Source organism: Ptychodera flava, chromosome 10 (genome assembly GCF_041260155.1).
Source record: "Ptychodera flava strain L36383 chromosome 10, AS_Pfla_20210202, whole genome shotgun sequence".
Lineage (NCBI taxonomy): Eukaryota > Metazoa > Hemichordata > Enteropneusta > Ptychoderidae > Ptychodera > Ptychodera flava.
The window spans coordinates 43,617,995-43,633,820 of NC_091937.1; the positions used below are offsets into that span (position 1 = coordinate 43,617,995).

The 15,826-nt window shown below is 36.1% G+C and overlaps 2 protein-coding genes across 2 annotated transcripts; both read right to left on the reverse strand.

Moving 5' to 3' along the window:
• Positions 1 to 1,229: 1,229 nt before the first annotated feature.
• Positions 1,230 to 8,537, reverse strand: LOC139142911 (uncharacterized). Its single transcript, XM_070713101.1, has 9 exons — positions 8,378 to 8,537; positions 6,188 to 6,351; positions 5,238 to 5,422; positions 4,832 to 4,881; positions 4,356 to 4,451; positions 3,778 to 3,951; positions 3,062 to 3,204; positions 2,374 to 2,587; positions 1,230 to 1,425 (listed from the first exon to the last, which is right to left on the reverse strand). The coding sequence occupies exons 1-9, from the start codon at positions 8,427 to 8,429 to the stop codon at positions 1,391 to 1,393; spliced, it is 1,113 nt and encodes a 370-aa protein (XP_070569202.1). The 5' UTR covers positions 8,430 to 8,537; the 3' UTR covers positions 1,230 to 1,390.
• A 747-nt stretch (positions 8,538 to 9,284) lies between these two features.
• LOC139142912 (uncharacterized) lies at positions 9,285 to 14,397 on the reverse strand. The gene is made up of 9 exons (XM_070713102.1): positions 14,286 to 14,397; positions 13,572 to 13,729; positions 13,133 to 13,317; positions 12,809 to 12,858; positions 12,350 to 12,445; positions 11,723 to 11,896; positions 10,836 to 10,975; positions 10,444 to 10,657; positions 9,285 to 9,723 (listed from the first exon to the last, which is right to left on the reverse strand). The coding sequence occupies exons 1-9, from the start codon at positions 14,335 to 14,337 to the stop codon at positions 9,698 to 9,700; spliced, it is 1,095 nt and encodes a 364-aa protein (XP_070569203.1). The 5' UTR covers positions 14,338 to 14,397; the 3' UTR covers positions 9,285 to 9,697.
• Positions 14,398 to 15,826: the final 1,429 nt, after the last annotated feature.

A 15,826-nucleotide genomic window follows, 5' to 3' on the forward strand; every position in this document is an offset into this window, starting at 1 on the left:
AAACTAAATGTGCAAAGTAAAGCATTATCAATATGAAACAATAAACTATTTCATTGTGATGGGATCTACTGCATTGGATCATTCCATTTCGTTTTTCCTAACGATGGGAAGTTTGTATGAAATTGTTGTCAATGCTAACATGTAAAAGAACGGAAAAGGATTCCGTCCTGAAGAAGCTGACTGATCTGGTTGTACTAAAAGCCAACCTGAGGCTTTCGTGCAACGTGCAGTAGCCACAGCTGTTACAAGAACGATATCTCTCCAGACAGCTGGAACACAATTAGCCCTGCGTACGATATGCCTGCTAATGCAATTTGCTGTAACGATCATTTGCAAGCAAATTCGTATACTTACTGTCTAATTCATAGATTTCGAAATACACAGGAAATGATTTTACACGTGTTTAGCAATGTAACCGATAATCATTTAAGCTTTGCCCATTATGTATGATTTTTAAATATAAAGGCCTGGTATGCAAGTAAATTTCAAATCTACAAATGTGTTCAAGGTCAAGATTTTATATGTCTAATGTCTCATAGGGTGTTTTTGAGTCTATTCAAATAACGTTACTATCAATATTATTTGCATTTGTTTAATTAAAGCAGCCCGTCTGTCTTAGAAAGTACTGCAACACTGTCAAAATCAAGTGTACTTAGGATAGTAAACAATCCATTGAAGCAATACTCCGACGGAAATCGCTCGTGAACAAAATCTGGAGACAAACTTTTTTTCAATTCTTGTGTTATCAGCCATATCATTAACTTGTCCCATATTTGATTTTTTTTATGAGGGTGAAGGTTACTTCCTCCATTTTTTGCTTCTTAAAGTGAATTTATGAGAAAGATATCTACCACGATTGTTGCAGTAGTTCTCAGTTTCCGTTAAAACTTTCTCAACATCTGAATCTTCATTATTGTGAGGACAACATAACAAAGAACCACACGCAGTACTGTACCATTTCTACCACTCCAAATATTTACGCATTTGGCCTAAAGTGCTGTTTGAGCACGCTTGAAAACACGTGTAATTCACGTTATACAGCGCGTGTGAGTCAATTGACGAAGAAATTGAATATTGAATGCCTCTTTGGACGAAAGACATACAAGACTTAGTGTATATAGTTGGGTGGAGCAGAGGTGAAAAACAGTTTATGTGTTGGTGTATACATTGGTTGACTGGCTTGTGCCTGGATGCCTGGATAGACACACAATTCTACAAACAGACAGGTATACCCTTTCGTATTGATTGCAGTAGTATCTTAATACTTTTTTATTTGTAATGAATGCACTTCTTAAAGCAAAATTACATACGAAAACATATGAACAAGAACACTAGAAAGCGTGGAGCTCATAAATCAAAGTCATGCATGCCAGAAGTCTAAGAGTTGCAGTTATTCATCCACGCATACAAACGTTCCCTTGTGGCCTACGAAAAGAGAGATATAGAACTGTATTATTTGATTTAGGACATCATGGACATAACATATCGATGGAATGCGTTGGAATACTAAAATATCAACCTCAAATCTGGAAGGTGAGTAAAAGTATCGGTGTAGCATTGAAGGGAAAATCTGTAGTATTCTCCAATATCCAAATCGACTGTACTGCCTGTAATATTTTAAAGGAGTCGTAGATATTTGCACATGAAGCGCCGTTAGTTCGGAGATTTCAAGAACCTTGTCGGCAACTTTTGACCCTGATACAACAAAGGAAAATAAGAGTCCTCTAATATAACGTATACAATAGGGAAGGGAGTAACGCTTACAGAAGACGAATAATAGTGATACCATATATAAACGTGATTATTCCGATGTTAACACCTTTGATGCCTTGGATTACATTTAGGTAAAGGAAGTCGTTCAATTTGAACGATTTCTTCTTTAGAGGACACAGCAAATGCTAAACTTCGATAAGGTGCAAAACCATTAGAACTAATCATATTGTTTTATCTTATATGTAACATCAAAATATACTTTACTATTCATCGTATTATTTTCGCGATACAGCAAATATTATCCGAGATGTGATTCAGACTTCCTTAGTGAAATTAACAGGTAATGCTTATTGCAGATATGATCTACAATAAATATAATCCAAAATTAACAATTTCATAACCTTTAGAGGTCATTTTCATAAAAATATTTAACTATACAGGAATTATTCATTTATCTGAAAATGTATCTATTATATGCCAAAGACGTTTCATGTAATTTTGAAATTGTAAAGTTACAAGTAGAGAAGAATTTTGTATTCGTTAAAAATGTACGAAATGGAGTCATTGGTTGATAAGTGTACTGCCTGTTCACCCTTTGATTCAGACAACTGAGCAAAAATCACAACGATATCATATTACACTTTCAATAAAATATCTTACCATGTTCATGCCTTGCCTGCTGACACAAGGCATGATATTTACCGCTCTTTCTCATTGCCCTCAGGGTCTCGTCGAACCACGTAAGAGAGTTATCCTTTCGTTTTATTCCGTATAGTGCGTCTTCAAGTATACACCCGATGTCATCTCCTATTGTTTCAAATTCTTCACCTAGATAGGGTGCGACTCTGCTGTCAAGACCGAGGAATGAGTCAATCTAAACAGATAAAAAGGCAGTTTATTCTATAGGCCTCCACTTTTAGGGTTTCAACTGCTCTGTACCTCTTCGTCAGTCAAACAATGTCCCCTGCCAACTATCCAGCAGCTTGTCATTTGCTTCAGGTAGAATGCGCCCTTGTTGTTAGTTATTCGGAATTTCTCAACTTTGTTCAATACTTCTAACGTCTACTCCTTCCGGAGGTTCATTTTGAAGTTCTTTGAGTAAGATAGTTTTTTCACCGCCTCGCTTTTTATTAAATATAAACCTTGTTTTCAACATAAAGTTAAATCATACCAGCAATTTATCAAATATCAGTTTATATGAGGCAATTTCTTTCTCTTGTACCAAACGTTGCAGTCAGTGACTTTTATTCTTGATTTTGTAAGAGAATGGTTGAAAGTTTCATTAAAGATGTTTAAACGACCTTAATTAATCTCTCTGTTTTCCTCCCTTTATTTACTTTCTGTTTACCTTGTCCTTTCTCAGATCATCGAACAGGAGTTCAATGGTTTCCTTGTACACCTCTTGCTGAGGTTGCATGGTATCGACACCTGTTATTCGACCCTTAGCGTGTAGCAGACAGGCCTTGTCGGTGAGAAGACCATCTTCAAACCCTTTAAATCAGTGAAATAAGTAACATTATACATATCTATAGATATTGCATTGGCGGGTATCAGAATTTCGTATCGGGTTTTCGATTCTTATCACATCGATGATGTTTCCCATCACATTGTTTTAGTTTATAAGAATTATCAACAAATTATCATTATGAGATAAACAACTGTGTCGTCTATTTCCGATGCATATGATGACGCGTGCGTTCCAACTGTTAAGGATATGCAAATGATGAGATTATTATTTCGATTATTATGTTTGTTTTCAGTACATATATCCAAAGAACGATGTCAACATTCCTTACGGATAGATAGCACACCACAGAAGAAACCCACAAGAGGTAAGTTTAGATGTCCAAAACATATTCTTCATTAGAGGATCAGTTTACGTCAAACAAAGAATTATTTTTCATATTTCATCAGGTTGGATAAACCCAACTTCGCATTCTCCAATGCTATAAAAAAAACTTCCATTCATCAAAGAGGTTAACCGTTGTGACTATGATTTCATAAAAGCCCGGTACAAACAGCGCAGACGACAATATTTTTCGCCAATCGAGGTCTTTAGCTTACCGATAGTCTTCCCCGTTATGTCATTCGGATCAAAATTGTTTGGATTTGCAGATTTTACCACAAAGACCACTTTGCCCTGAAGTCTCGAAAGCGGTTCGGTATAATCTAAAGAAAGCTTCCTGGCAGGTGTCTTGAACCATCCTAAACATATGTCAACTTGCTTCCCGAGCAATGCTTTAAAGTCCAAGAATAAAACAAAAGACCATATATTTATAAGTGTCATACTTGTTTAGAAATATAAACACTTAAGTCACAATTGGAATTAATTTTCGTGGCGATATTTTAACCCAGCTTAGTGCGTTGTTTAAGAGCGTAGATTTGTCACTATTGGTAATGTGTAGGTTTTCTGATATACAAAGATTACATCGCTTGCTTATGTTCGAGTAACCCTATGCCTTGTAAATAATTGACGACGAATATATCTATATATTATATATATATATATATATATATATATATATATATATATATATATATATATATATATATATATATACATACATATATATATATATATGCATGCATATGCTGTTAACTTAAAGACGTTTAACCGTTTATAGGTTTGATTTTCGACTCACCTTTACCAGCATGGGGAAGTTCGCCATTTTGATGGGTAATGCATTCACTCCCTGTCACAACTTGATAAACACATTTCTTCCCAGCCTCTCTACAAACTTAATTTAAAGCGAATCTCGATCAAAGCTTAAGCCTGCTAAGCTCATAAATAAGTTATTATAATGTAATATTAATTTTTTTATATGTGATAAACAACATAAGAGAATCGAGGTTAATTGGATGCAAACTAGACAAATCAACTTCTTGAATAAACACAATGAAATAATGGTATCTGTGTCGTCTAAACATAAATATAATATCTTTTGTGCATGTTGAAGATGTACCATGCGTCATACGTGGCAAGACTTAGTCCTGTCAAATACCATAGCCACTAAAATGCTACATAGAGCCCGCGAAATAGTATATTCACCATGCGTGCTCATAAGGTACAATGCATTTTTATCAAAACTGAATCCTTGCTTTCAATGATTTGACTTACCACCTTCTGCAAGATCTAAAAAGAACCCCCTGTACCTGCCACTGTCATCTCTGTGAATGAAGAAGACGTTTGAAACTGTAGTAAAACCTTGCATTGCTTAAATACAAGAATGACATATTGTAGGATTATAACTTATTCAATAGAGGCGAATGTCCTGATGATAGCAGTACAATTCTGATTCGATAGCATTAGGTTTCATCGGGTGAATATCAGTGCACCCAAACCTTTGGATACAAACTCAAATATCTTTACTCGAGGTCTTTTACTATACACCCTATCCAAAAATTGCCAAGGCGAACAACTCCCTCGGTTACCAGTGATAGGTGGACACGTTGCAAGTTCCCACTTGCTTTAAGAAAGGTATTTGAACTTTTGTCCGTAATTTTCCTGATACAAACTCGCTTACATGTATTCTGATGCGCAGTCACAACTGAGCCACATTCCAAGATTATAAACTCGATTCTCCTCTTTCTTTTTCTCCATTTCATTTACAATCTTCTTGCCCATTTGCAGTCCTATCATGCGAAACATCATCACTCTATAGAGAACGTCATCTCCTTGCGAAAGAATCTTTTGATTCCAGAATCCTTGCTAAAGAGAGTAAAATAATAATAATAATAATAATAATAATAATAATAATAATAATATATATATATATATATATATATATATATATATATATATATATATATATATATATATATATATATATATATATGAGTCTCGCAAATCACGAAACAACGTTGTAGAGATAAAATTATAAAATCAATTTCCCAGCAACCCCTATATATCTCGCTCTACTTTTGTATTGAGAGCTTTATATCGGACAAGTCGAACGGCATACTTTATCCATCTATCTATCTGTCCATCTATCTATCTATCTATCTACCTACCTATCTATCTATCTATCTATCTATCTATCTATCTATCTATCTATCTATCTATCTATCTATCTATCTATCTATCTATCTATCTATCTATCTATCTATCTATCTATCTATCTATCTATCTATCTATCTATCTATCTATCTATCTATCTATCTATCTATCTATATATATATATATATATATATATATATATATATATTATATATATATAATATATATATATATATATATACACATTAACATTGTCAGTGTTACGCCAAGGTCGGAAAAGTAAGCAGAATAATGCACCATTGCCATATTCTGAGGCCATGTTCAATGCGCGATTTATCGTTATGTTTTCCATCATTTTATCGTTTCTCACGTTCTCAGTAGGATGGTACATTTAAAGATAAAAGTCTCTTATTCGAAGCTCCAGGCAAACTGGTGACAAAGTTCAAAATATGAAACAAAATATTGGCTTACTCTCACCTTAAGGAAACGACGACCCATAAATGCACGTATCACGGAGATCGGAACTCTCTTTGGCGCTCGATTTACCAGGCCTTGAATATATTGGTCTTGAAAGAGTCCCCTGTCGATGTCAGCGCCGAACAACGCTTCGGGATCGCTGGTTGAGGAGAAGCATTGGCCAGCTGTACACAAACATCCAAAAAGGGTGAATTCTCGTATATGAAATAACCTTCATTGCTTCTGAGGCAAAGGTTGTATGAATGAAGAAATGAGTCTGCTGGTTTTTGGACAGTCATTAAAAAGTTACATGGTACTTTCTCTGTCGGAAGTCAGACGAGTATATCCCATTTAGGATGATTTGAGTATTTCAACAACCTGCTGCATACTGAATGCAATATTCAGAAAGTCCATGCATTTTGTGACAGTATAAAAAGAAATTTAGAGTCACATGATCATGAATGGTCGTACCAGAAAAAATAGCCACTGGATGTGAACCGTGCCACTTATGTAAATGAAGTTAAGCAGTCAATCTAAGGTTTTCTTAACAATAAAGCTCCTGGTTCGGATGGCTTTGTCGCTGAGATTTTTAATAATACTGTCGATATCGTTGCTCCAAATATTTGCCACTTGTTTGATGTAATTTAGAGTAGTGGCGTATACCCTTGAGGACTGGAGTAAGGGAATCATATGTCCTCTACATAAGAAAGGTTCAATGGATGCGAACAGTTACAGAGGTATTCAATTACTGTCCGTGTGCAGAAATGTCTTTAACAAAATCTTGAATTCTCGTGTGGTAAAATGGGCATCCGAAAATAGTATTATTTTAGAGGCACAAGCTGGTTTTCGCAAAGGATGCAGTACTGTTGACCAAATTTTTTGTTCGAAGACTTCCGTTTAGAAATAACTGTCAGTAAGAGGCGGACATTTGTATGTCATTTTCATCGATTTTTCAAAGGCGTTCGGATCGTGTCACCCCTGCCATGCTATGGCATGGATTATTTAAACATTGTATTCACGGCAATATTTTACACTATTGAGTTCCATATACTCCCAAAGTAAATCATGTATTCGTTTCAAGGAAGGTCTAAAAGAATATTTCAGTTGTGAAATTGGCACTCAACGAGACAGTGTGCTTAGCCCCTTTTTGTTTACACTGTTTATTAATCAACATTTAAATTACACGGATAATGAAACGTCATGCAGGTATTAGGCTATTTACATTCACGATGAGTTCCCGCCTATTGGAAACCAAAATCTCGTGGTATACCATCACTGTGTGTGCTTTATTGCTTAAACATTTTATATTACCACTGTAATCCCCCTATAAAAGGAATAATCTCTATTCCCATGTGTCGCTGTAATTTAGTTTTGTTTATGTTCAGATTATGAGTTCACTGACCATCGCTTACGATTACGTTCTGTGTAAATACTCTGTACGATGGGCCGAGGCCCTGTACAGAAATAAATAAACTCAAACTTTGCCTCTCAACTTATCGAAGGGAGCGCTGAATTCTATCGAATTGGTAAAAGATACCAAAATTTCAGATAGTAAACAAGACTGTCCTCGATCGTAGCTGAAGCACTTGTCAGAATATGTGAGTCGCATTCCTCGACATCTAACCCGCCGTAAGTTTTTCTTGTATCATTCATTCAGAGGTCCATATATCTTTCTTTCATGAATATGACTTTGTTTGTGTACCGTCTATTTACTGTCTGTTCTGTGCTGTTTTGTGTCTATGTTTACAACTATTGTCTTGCGAATTCCGACCTACTGTCATTGGATTATGGATTGGTATGATTGCGATTATTTTATATCACCTTGACCTGTAAACAGCCTTTGTTGAACTGTTGCTAACTGACATTTCAATGAGCTTGTGTCGTACATGTATAGCAATTTAGAAAGCGTTTCTTTGAACCATCTTTTCAAAACTGTACATTCATTGTTAGATAGAACTATCGATCTGCAACATACAGCGTAGAGAGAACGTCTGAGCCGTATTTCTAGGTTTAAACCCTGAGCACACGTTTTTGATTTATCAATCTACCTGTTTATTGACCCTCGACCTGTAAATTGCGCTCGTTGTACTTTAAGCTCGTTCTATAGACACTCAAAATCCAGTGCCCTGGGCTGATTTCTAAATTCGTTTGAGTACTGGCGACTTTTGTACGAAATATTTGTCAAAATCGTTAATTGATACTAAGACTTACCGACTACAAAACACACGACGACTACGGACACATAGTATGGTAGGCGAAACATGTTGATTCACCAAGTTGGTAGCATAAGCGTTGCGATAGACGGTACCCTGCTTGAATGAGCTTCGAAATATGTGTTCACCTGCTTATTATTTGTTCAGTTCATACTGCTAGTCACGTGATATACTTTTGTTTGTGGTCGTAGCATAATATATTGTCGGATAGGTCACCACGTGAAAAGAAATTCTACGAAAGCACCGTTTCGCCAATATTGGACGATAAAATCATACGCCGAATCAGTGTCAAGAGTGTCAGTGTCAGAGCATGCGTCCTTGGAGTCATGATAGAGTTCAACCTCCGTAGGGTCAACGTTTTACGAGATGGGGATGTAGTCTAAAAGTATTGATCGCTAGATCCTATGCTTAGTGAGATATCGTATTTTGTGTTCAAAATTCAGCTTGATAGAAACATAACTGAATATATGTGAAGGTTAATGTGATTGCACCATTTAAATGATAAAATAACGTCTTAAGGTAGTTCACACCTCGAAAGTGAAAGACTTAAACTTTTGCTCAAACTTTCCCTGAGGAATCTTTCAATCATTCTCTTTCAAAATCAAGAATAAAAACAGGGGATCACCGTGCAAATTTTGGTACTAGAGAAACAAATTACCCAAGATTTACCGATATTACAAATTCAAAATGGCCGCCATCCCTGTGTTCACTCTATGGAGAAAAATATAAATTTTCTACTTTCGAAAAACTAAGCCGGTGAAAAGTTTTCTTTCACCAAGAGCTTTAAAATGAACCCCCACAAGTGGTATATCAGAAGAGAACTGTAAAAGTTTGAGAGTCCGAATGTCTGTCCCCGAGGTGCGTTCTACCTTAATTGCTGCAAATACGTTAGTGTTTTGTAAGCGGTCCGTCCGATCATTCTAGGAAAAGCACACTACGACATTCATCCACTTGCCTTTGAGTGAAATAACGAACGACTGAATACTTATTTTGACAAACAAGCAAGAAAGTGTAGACGATTCGATCGATAGTTGAACTGATTCAAGAAAGAATGATGGTTGGTTGCACAGAACGACTGATTTGTGAATACCCGAATGGAACGACAGACCTCAGCACCTTAGTACAAAAATACAGTACAAACGCATACATGTTAAGAGTCCCTTAGTATTAATATCAGTATTTTTCTTTATATTTGGTATCTGCCATTAATATAAATCTCAGTGAAAAATTACAAATGAGCAAAAACATTAGAATATGTAGAGCTGATACATCGAAGTTATGCAGTCCAGATGTACAAAGTCCTGCAGATATTGTCATCCTAGCACACAATCGTTCCCTTGGGACCTGAAAAACACAGATTGCATAATTACATTATTTCATAGGGTATACTATGCACACAAAATAATTGTCCGAATTTATGAAAGTACAAGATAGGCCGCGAATTTAAGAAGCATATAAACAGAAGTCAAACTATGAAACTTGCTGTTGCTCAATTGCTCATTCTCGAAGAAAGTAACACTGCTTTGAAAATACACGATAAAGGACATGCTTTGATACGTACAGAAGATAAAAAATCATAATCATACCGAACTGAATTGTGTGTGATTATTCTAAAGCTAGCTCCCTCGTTTAGGGTTAGATATCGAATTAAACTCGAAAATCCGGACAGAAATATACTCAACGTTATGAGCCCATTACTGCTAATCTATTTTATTTTATTTATAACATGATCTATAAATTATTTACTGTGTATTGCTATATGTACAAGCACTAATATCTTACATGCAGTACGCTTCTCTTTCGCATATCACGAGGTTATATTAGTGGTGAAACATTAACTCTGACTGTTAATTTGAATACAATCTTAAAAAATATAATACATGATCTCATAGTCTTAATGTGTCAAGTTTTTCTTGTGATTGAGTAATGAAATTCATACAAAACCTACACAATTGGTCCAGTTGAGTTGACATCTTACTACTGGTTCACACTAAGATCAAGGCTTCTGTGAAGTAAGAAAATTCTGTTCTACTTCACTTTCATGATTAAAAAAACATATCTTACCATGTTCATGCCGGGCATGTTGACACAAAGCATAATATTTGCCGCTCTTTTTCATTGCTCTCAGAGTTTCGTCGAACCACGTGAGCGGGTTGTCCTTTCGTTTGACTGCGTACACTGTATCATCAACGATACAGCCAATGTCATCGCCGATGAATTCAAACTCGTCAGAAAGATGCGGTATGACTCTGATATCAAGTACTGGGAATGAATCAATCTGAAAAGATAAATAAATTCAGCAAATTATTGTCTTCCGCTATTATCATGTCTGTCGCACACAACCTCTTCCTCGGTCAAGCGATGTGCCCTGTCCATGTGACTTTGACTGTTGTTTGCCTTTCATATGTGCATACTTCATTTCTATCTTTGATTCCCGTTCTTTGCTGTATATTTACCCTGTTGTGTCTCAGCTCCTCCAGCAGGATTTCCAAGCTCCCCTTGTATACCTCTTGTTGTGGTTCTATGGAATCGACTCCAACGATCCGATCCTTGGCGTGTAATAGACAAGTCTTGTCGGTTACTCCATTTTCAAATCCTGGAAGTTTTGCAGGGTTATACATGTATGCTGTTATGGCAATCAGAGGTATATCCTTTTTTGTACCAAACTTAGTTTTATCGTTTTGTCTATGTCAAAGTAGAATGCCCCTCAGGGACAGCTATTTGGAGCCTCATTTTTTAAATTTGACGCTACCGATTGTGCGAACTCATTTTAAAGTTCTCGGAGTAAGGAAACATTTCAGCGTCTTGGTTTTACGACAATCAAAAATTGTATTCCCCACCACATTTTGAATATCAAATATCGGTAAATCTTAGTATGAGTTTCTCTAGTACCACCTTTTGCACGGTGACCCCTTATTTCTATTCTTGTTTTGTAAGAGAATGGTTGAAAGTTTTAATGAAGAACGTTTGAGCAAAAGTTGAGGTCTTTCACTTTGGAGGTGCATACTACCAAAAATTGTGTTATTTTTGTTGTCGGGGTTACTTTGAAGTAAACTGTAAGTAATATATCAAAAGATAATTGTTTCGCGATATTCATCAATCTTTCGATTTTCGGTTGATTTTGTTGCAGTAAATTGTATGAAAATTCTTAGCGGTATACGAAGCAATAACATTCTTCAATTTTTTACCAATCGTCGCATAGACGCTAATAACATCATAAAACTCACCTGACAAAAATTATAATCTACTCAAAGAACCCCATATGATTATAAGGGCATTACGGTATAGTAAGTAATAAGTTTTCATGCAGAGAAATATCGAATACATGTGCTCTTGAGCTTACCGATTTTCTTTCCGGTGATGTCGTTCGGATCAAAATTGTGCGGATTTCCAGATTTTACCACAAATAGCACTTTCCCTTCAAATCTAGCAAGAGGTTCGGTGAAGCCTAAAGACAGCCTTCTGGCAGAAGACTTCAACCATCCCAAACACATGTCAACCTCTTTTCCAAGCAATGCTTCAAAATCAAAGCAATAAAACTAAATGTGTAATTGTTTTAGCATTGTGCACAAATAAGCTTATGCTTCACAAATAAGGGCGGTGTATTGAAGTAATGAATATTCGAACTTCACATGATTCAATATGTATATATATATATATATATATATATATATATGTGTGTGTGTGTGTGTGTGTGTGTGTGTGTGTGTGTGTGTGTATACACACAAATTTTCTGCATATAACCAATTACATCAATTATGTCTTATATGAACCGTGCCAGTATGGAGCCCCGGAATAGTAGGCAGAATAAGGCACTATTGCCATTAACGGGTATCAACAGAACTAAATTGTTAGTGTGATTGAATTTCTGACATTTTGTTGGCGTTGTGTTTTGGCAGATACTTCTAGACAGTTTGTTGATTTAATAGCGTTACCTGGGCAATCAGAGGTTTTGTTATTTCTGACTAACCTTTACCAGCATGGGGAAAGTCGCCATTTTGATGTGTAATACAGTCACTCTGTGTCACCACTTGATAAACACATTTTCGGCCAGCCTCCCTGCAGACTTAATTTTATGTAAAGTTATCTCAAATCCTCTGAAGTGACTTCCATACTAACTGCGTGCAACATGCTATATACAATCCTAAAAGAAGTTATGGAATATTTTTAAGTATTGAGAGTAGACACTTGGAAAGACTTCAAGGTAATACACAGCAATCGGGTTTCAACCACAGGAAATAACGTTCCTAGTGAAAGAATGGTACCTATACTTTAAAATGTTCTATTCATCTTGTTTCACGAGACTACGTCCTGTAATTCACCATACCCACGAACATGCCATAGTCGCATTGAAATGGTGCATTGAACAGGGATACTTATAAGGGATATTTTTAAAAAAATTGCTTTATCGAAATGAGTCCCGACTTACCAGCCTTTGCGACATCTAAAAAGAATCCTCTATGTCGACCCCTTTCATCTCTGTAAATGAAGGAAACATTTCTCACGGTAGCAAAAAGCATCATCACCTATAATTTCAATGCCATGCTGAAGTTGTTCTGCATTGTGATTGGAGAGCTTTAAATCAAGAAGGTAATTTTAGGGCAATGAATATCAGCAGACTGAACTCCTTGGCACCTACGTAAAAGAGTTCCTTTGTTCCTATGGTTGTATACTTCAATCCGATCGCTACTGACATAAAGGATTAACAGAAAATATAATATTAAACGTAACGTTATTTCTAAATATCGCTTACATGTATTCATATGCACAGTCACAACTGAGCCACAGTGCAAGAGTATAAACTCGATTCTCCTCTTTCTTCTTCTCAATTTCGCTTAGAATCTTCCCGCCCATCTGCTCTCCCATCACGCGAAACAACATCACTCTACGGAGAAGGTCATCTCCTCGGGAACGAACATTAGGATTCCAGAGCCCTTGCTACAAAGAGTAATATATATATATATATATATATATATATATATATATATATATATATATATATATATATATATATATATATATATATATATATATAAATATATATATGGGTAAGGCCATATCGAATACGCAATTCATCGTTATCAATTAACGTTCTCAATAGGCTGGTATATTTTAAGATTTAATTCGCTTATGCGAACCTCTAGGCAAACTGGTGGTAGAGTTCAAAATATTGAACCTTGGCTTAAGCTCACCTCATGGAAATGACGACCAATAAATGCACGTATCAGTGGGATCGGAACTCTTTTTGGCGCTCGATTTACCAGACCTTGTATGTATTGGTCTTGAAAGAGTCCTCTGTCGATGCCAGCATCGAAAAACGCTTCCCTGGTTGATGAGAAGCATCGGCTACCTGCACAAACAAATCCAGACAAAAGCTAATTCTCATTTGTGTATGAGATAATCTGCCAGCCTCTTAACTTATCCAAAGAAGCGCTGAAATGTCTTGAGTTTGTGAAATATATTAAAATCGCAGATAGTTAAAAAATGCCCTGGATCTCAGCTAAGGCATATGTCATATGACCTGTAAATACTGTTGTTTAACTGTATTGAAACTCCAAATCCATTTTAGCGAGCTTGTGTCTTACATGTATGGTAATTTGGAAAATGTTTCTATGGACCACCTTTTCGAAACTGTGAATTGTTAGATGGACCTTTCGAACTGCAAGATACAGCTCAGAGTGAATGTCTGAGTTTTCGTTCTCGGTTTAAACCCTGAGTACACGTCATGATCTACCAATCTACCTCTTAATTGACCCTCGACCTGAAAATTGCGCTTGTTGTACTTTAAGCTCGTTGTATAGACACTCGAAAGCCATTTTCCTTGGCTAGCTTCTGAATTCACCGTAGTTTTTGGGACTTCTTTTCGACATGTTTGTCAAAATTGTTAATTGTCATTTAAAACTTACCGACCACAAAACACGCGATGACTACAGACACATAGTGTGGTAGGCGAAACATGTCGATTCACCTAGTTTGTCGTATAGGCGTAACAATAAACTGTACCCTACTTTGGAATCTGTGTTCAGCTGATTTATTTGTACAGTTCATACTACTGTTCACGTGATACATTTTGCAACTGCCCCCTTCTGGTAAGAGATAAGGGTACATCCTCTGGCAGAATACACAATGTGTGATTGGTTAGGACGATTGGGTTAGACAGACCTAAAATAATTAGTAGAGACTGGACAGCGCTAATGAACTTTATGAACATTGATGATTACTGCGATGCAGATTTATTCAAAGGTTTTGTATAGTAATGTCTGTTCACCGTCTGCTTGTTTTTCGAAGACCTGGTTCACTAATCAGGTGAATATGGACCTTACTAAAATTGCAGTGTCTTGTGGTATCTCTTTTGCACACATAGAGTAGAAAGCCAGCTGATTTTATCAATATCGATTTTAAATGCATTTTCCCGCGAGTCCGGAAAACGTACATGAAACTAAATATAGAATATGACGTCAAAACAAAATCAATAATCAAAATCATACAACCTGCTAGGTCCTTCAGTATAAAATATCAAAAATAAAATATTAACAAGGTAATGACAGACCATCTTGAACCACGAATACAACCATAAGGACTGGTACCAAGTGTTGGAATGGGTAAGCATACCTAACTAGCATGCTTCACTCGTCAAGAATGCCCCTTAAGTGTCAAAATCAATGGCAACTCAGTGAAGCTACCGCATAAGGTCAAGGTTTGAAATATTGTCACGCATCATTTGCGTAAAAGTTTTGTAACGTGTGGAAACCATGTTACCATATCTACCATAGCATTTCTTAAAAGATCTTGCAAGTCTACTCTCCGAGAAGCCCTGTCTCACTAACTTAAATGCCAATGAGGAATGTTGTTCTTGAAAATCATAATATAACTCGTAGGCTCTACAGTATCTAAATAGTTGCGAAACATATGCACTATAAGGTGAAGCAGATGGAATGTTGCTCGAGAAGAGGGGCAAATTGATAATTTGAAATTTAAAATCATCCCTCTTGTCATATAGCTTTGTGTACAGAGCGTGATGTCTTATTTGGATAAACAGATCAAGATATGAAGTTCTGCCGTTTCTTTGATCTCTAACTCATCTGGATAAATATCATTCACGTAAATATGATTCACATAATTAAGAGGTCATCGATACATCTGTATATGTTATTAAAATATATAAAATTTTGCGATTCTCTTACTTCCAGATTGGTGAGAGCTTGGATGAACTCAGCTTCATATGAATAAAGAAACAAATCTGCAAGAAGTGGTGCACAATTTGTTCCCATTAGATGCCTACAGTTTGCCTAAATACCACGCCTGCAAATTTAATGAATATAATGTCGATAAAGAAATGAAATCCTCATCAGTGTATTTATGTTTTCCATCAGTGTTGTTATTGAAATATAAATTATTGCTTTTGATGGCAAGTTCTGGTATCTGTGACTGCCATTCTTGTGAAAAA

Coding starts and splice junctions, on each gene's coding strand:
- LOC139142912 (XM_070713102.1), bottom strand. CDS start 14,337: ATGTTTCGCCTACCACACTATGTGTCTGTAGTCATCGCGTGTTTTGTG. Junction 13,730..14,285: donor CATCGCGTGTTTTGTGGTCG/GTAAGTTTTAAA, acceptor TTGTTTGTGCAG/GTAGCCGATGCTTCTCATCA. Junction 11,897..12,349: donor CTTTCCCCATGCTGGTAAAG/GTTAGTCAGAAA, acceptor TTGATTTTGAAG/CATTGCTTGGAAAAGAGGTT.
- LOC139142911 (XM_070713101.1), bottom strand. CDS start 8,429: ATGTTTCGCCTACCATACTATGTGTCCGTAGTCGTCGTGTGTTTTGTA. Junction 6,352..8,377: donor CGTCGTGTGTTTTGTAGTCG/GTAAGTCTTAGT, acceptor GTTTGTGTACAG/CTGGCCAATGCTTCTCCTCA. Junction 4,882..5,237: donor GACTGCGCATCAGAATACAT/GTAAGCGAGTTT, acceptor CTTCATTCACAG/AGATGACAGTGGCAGGTACA.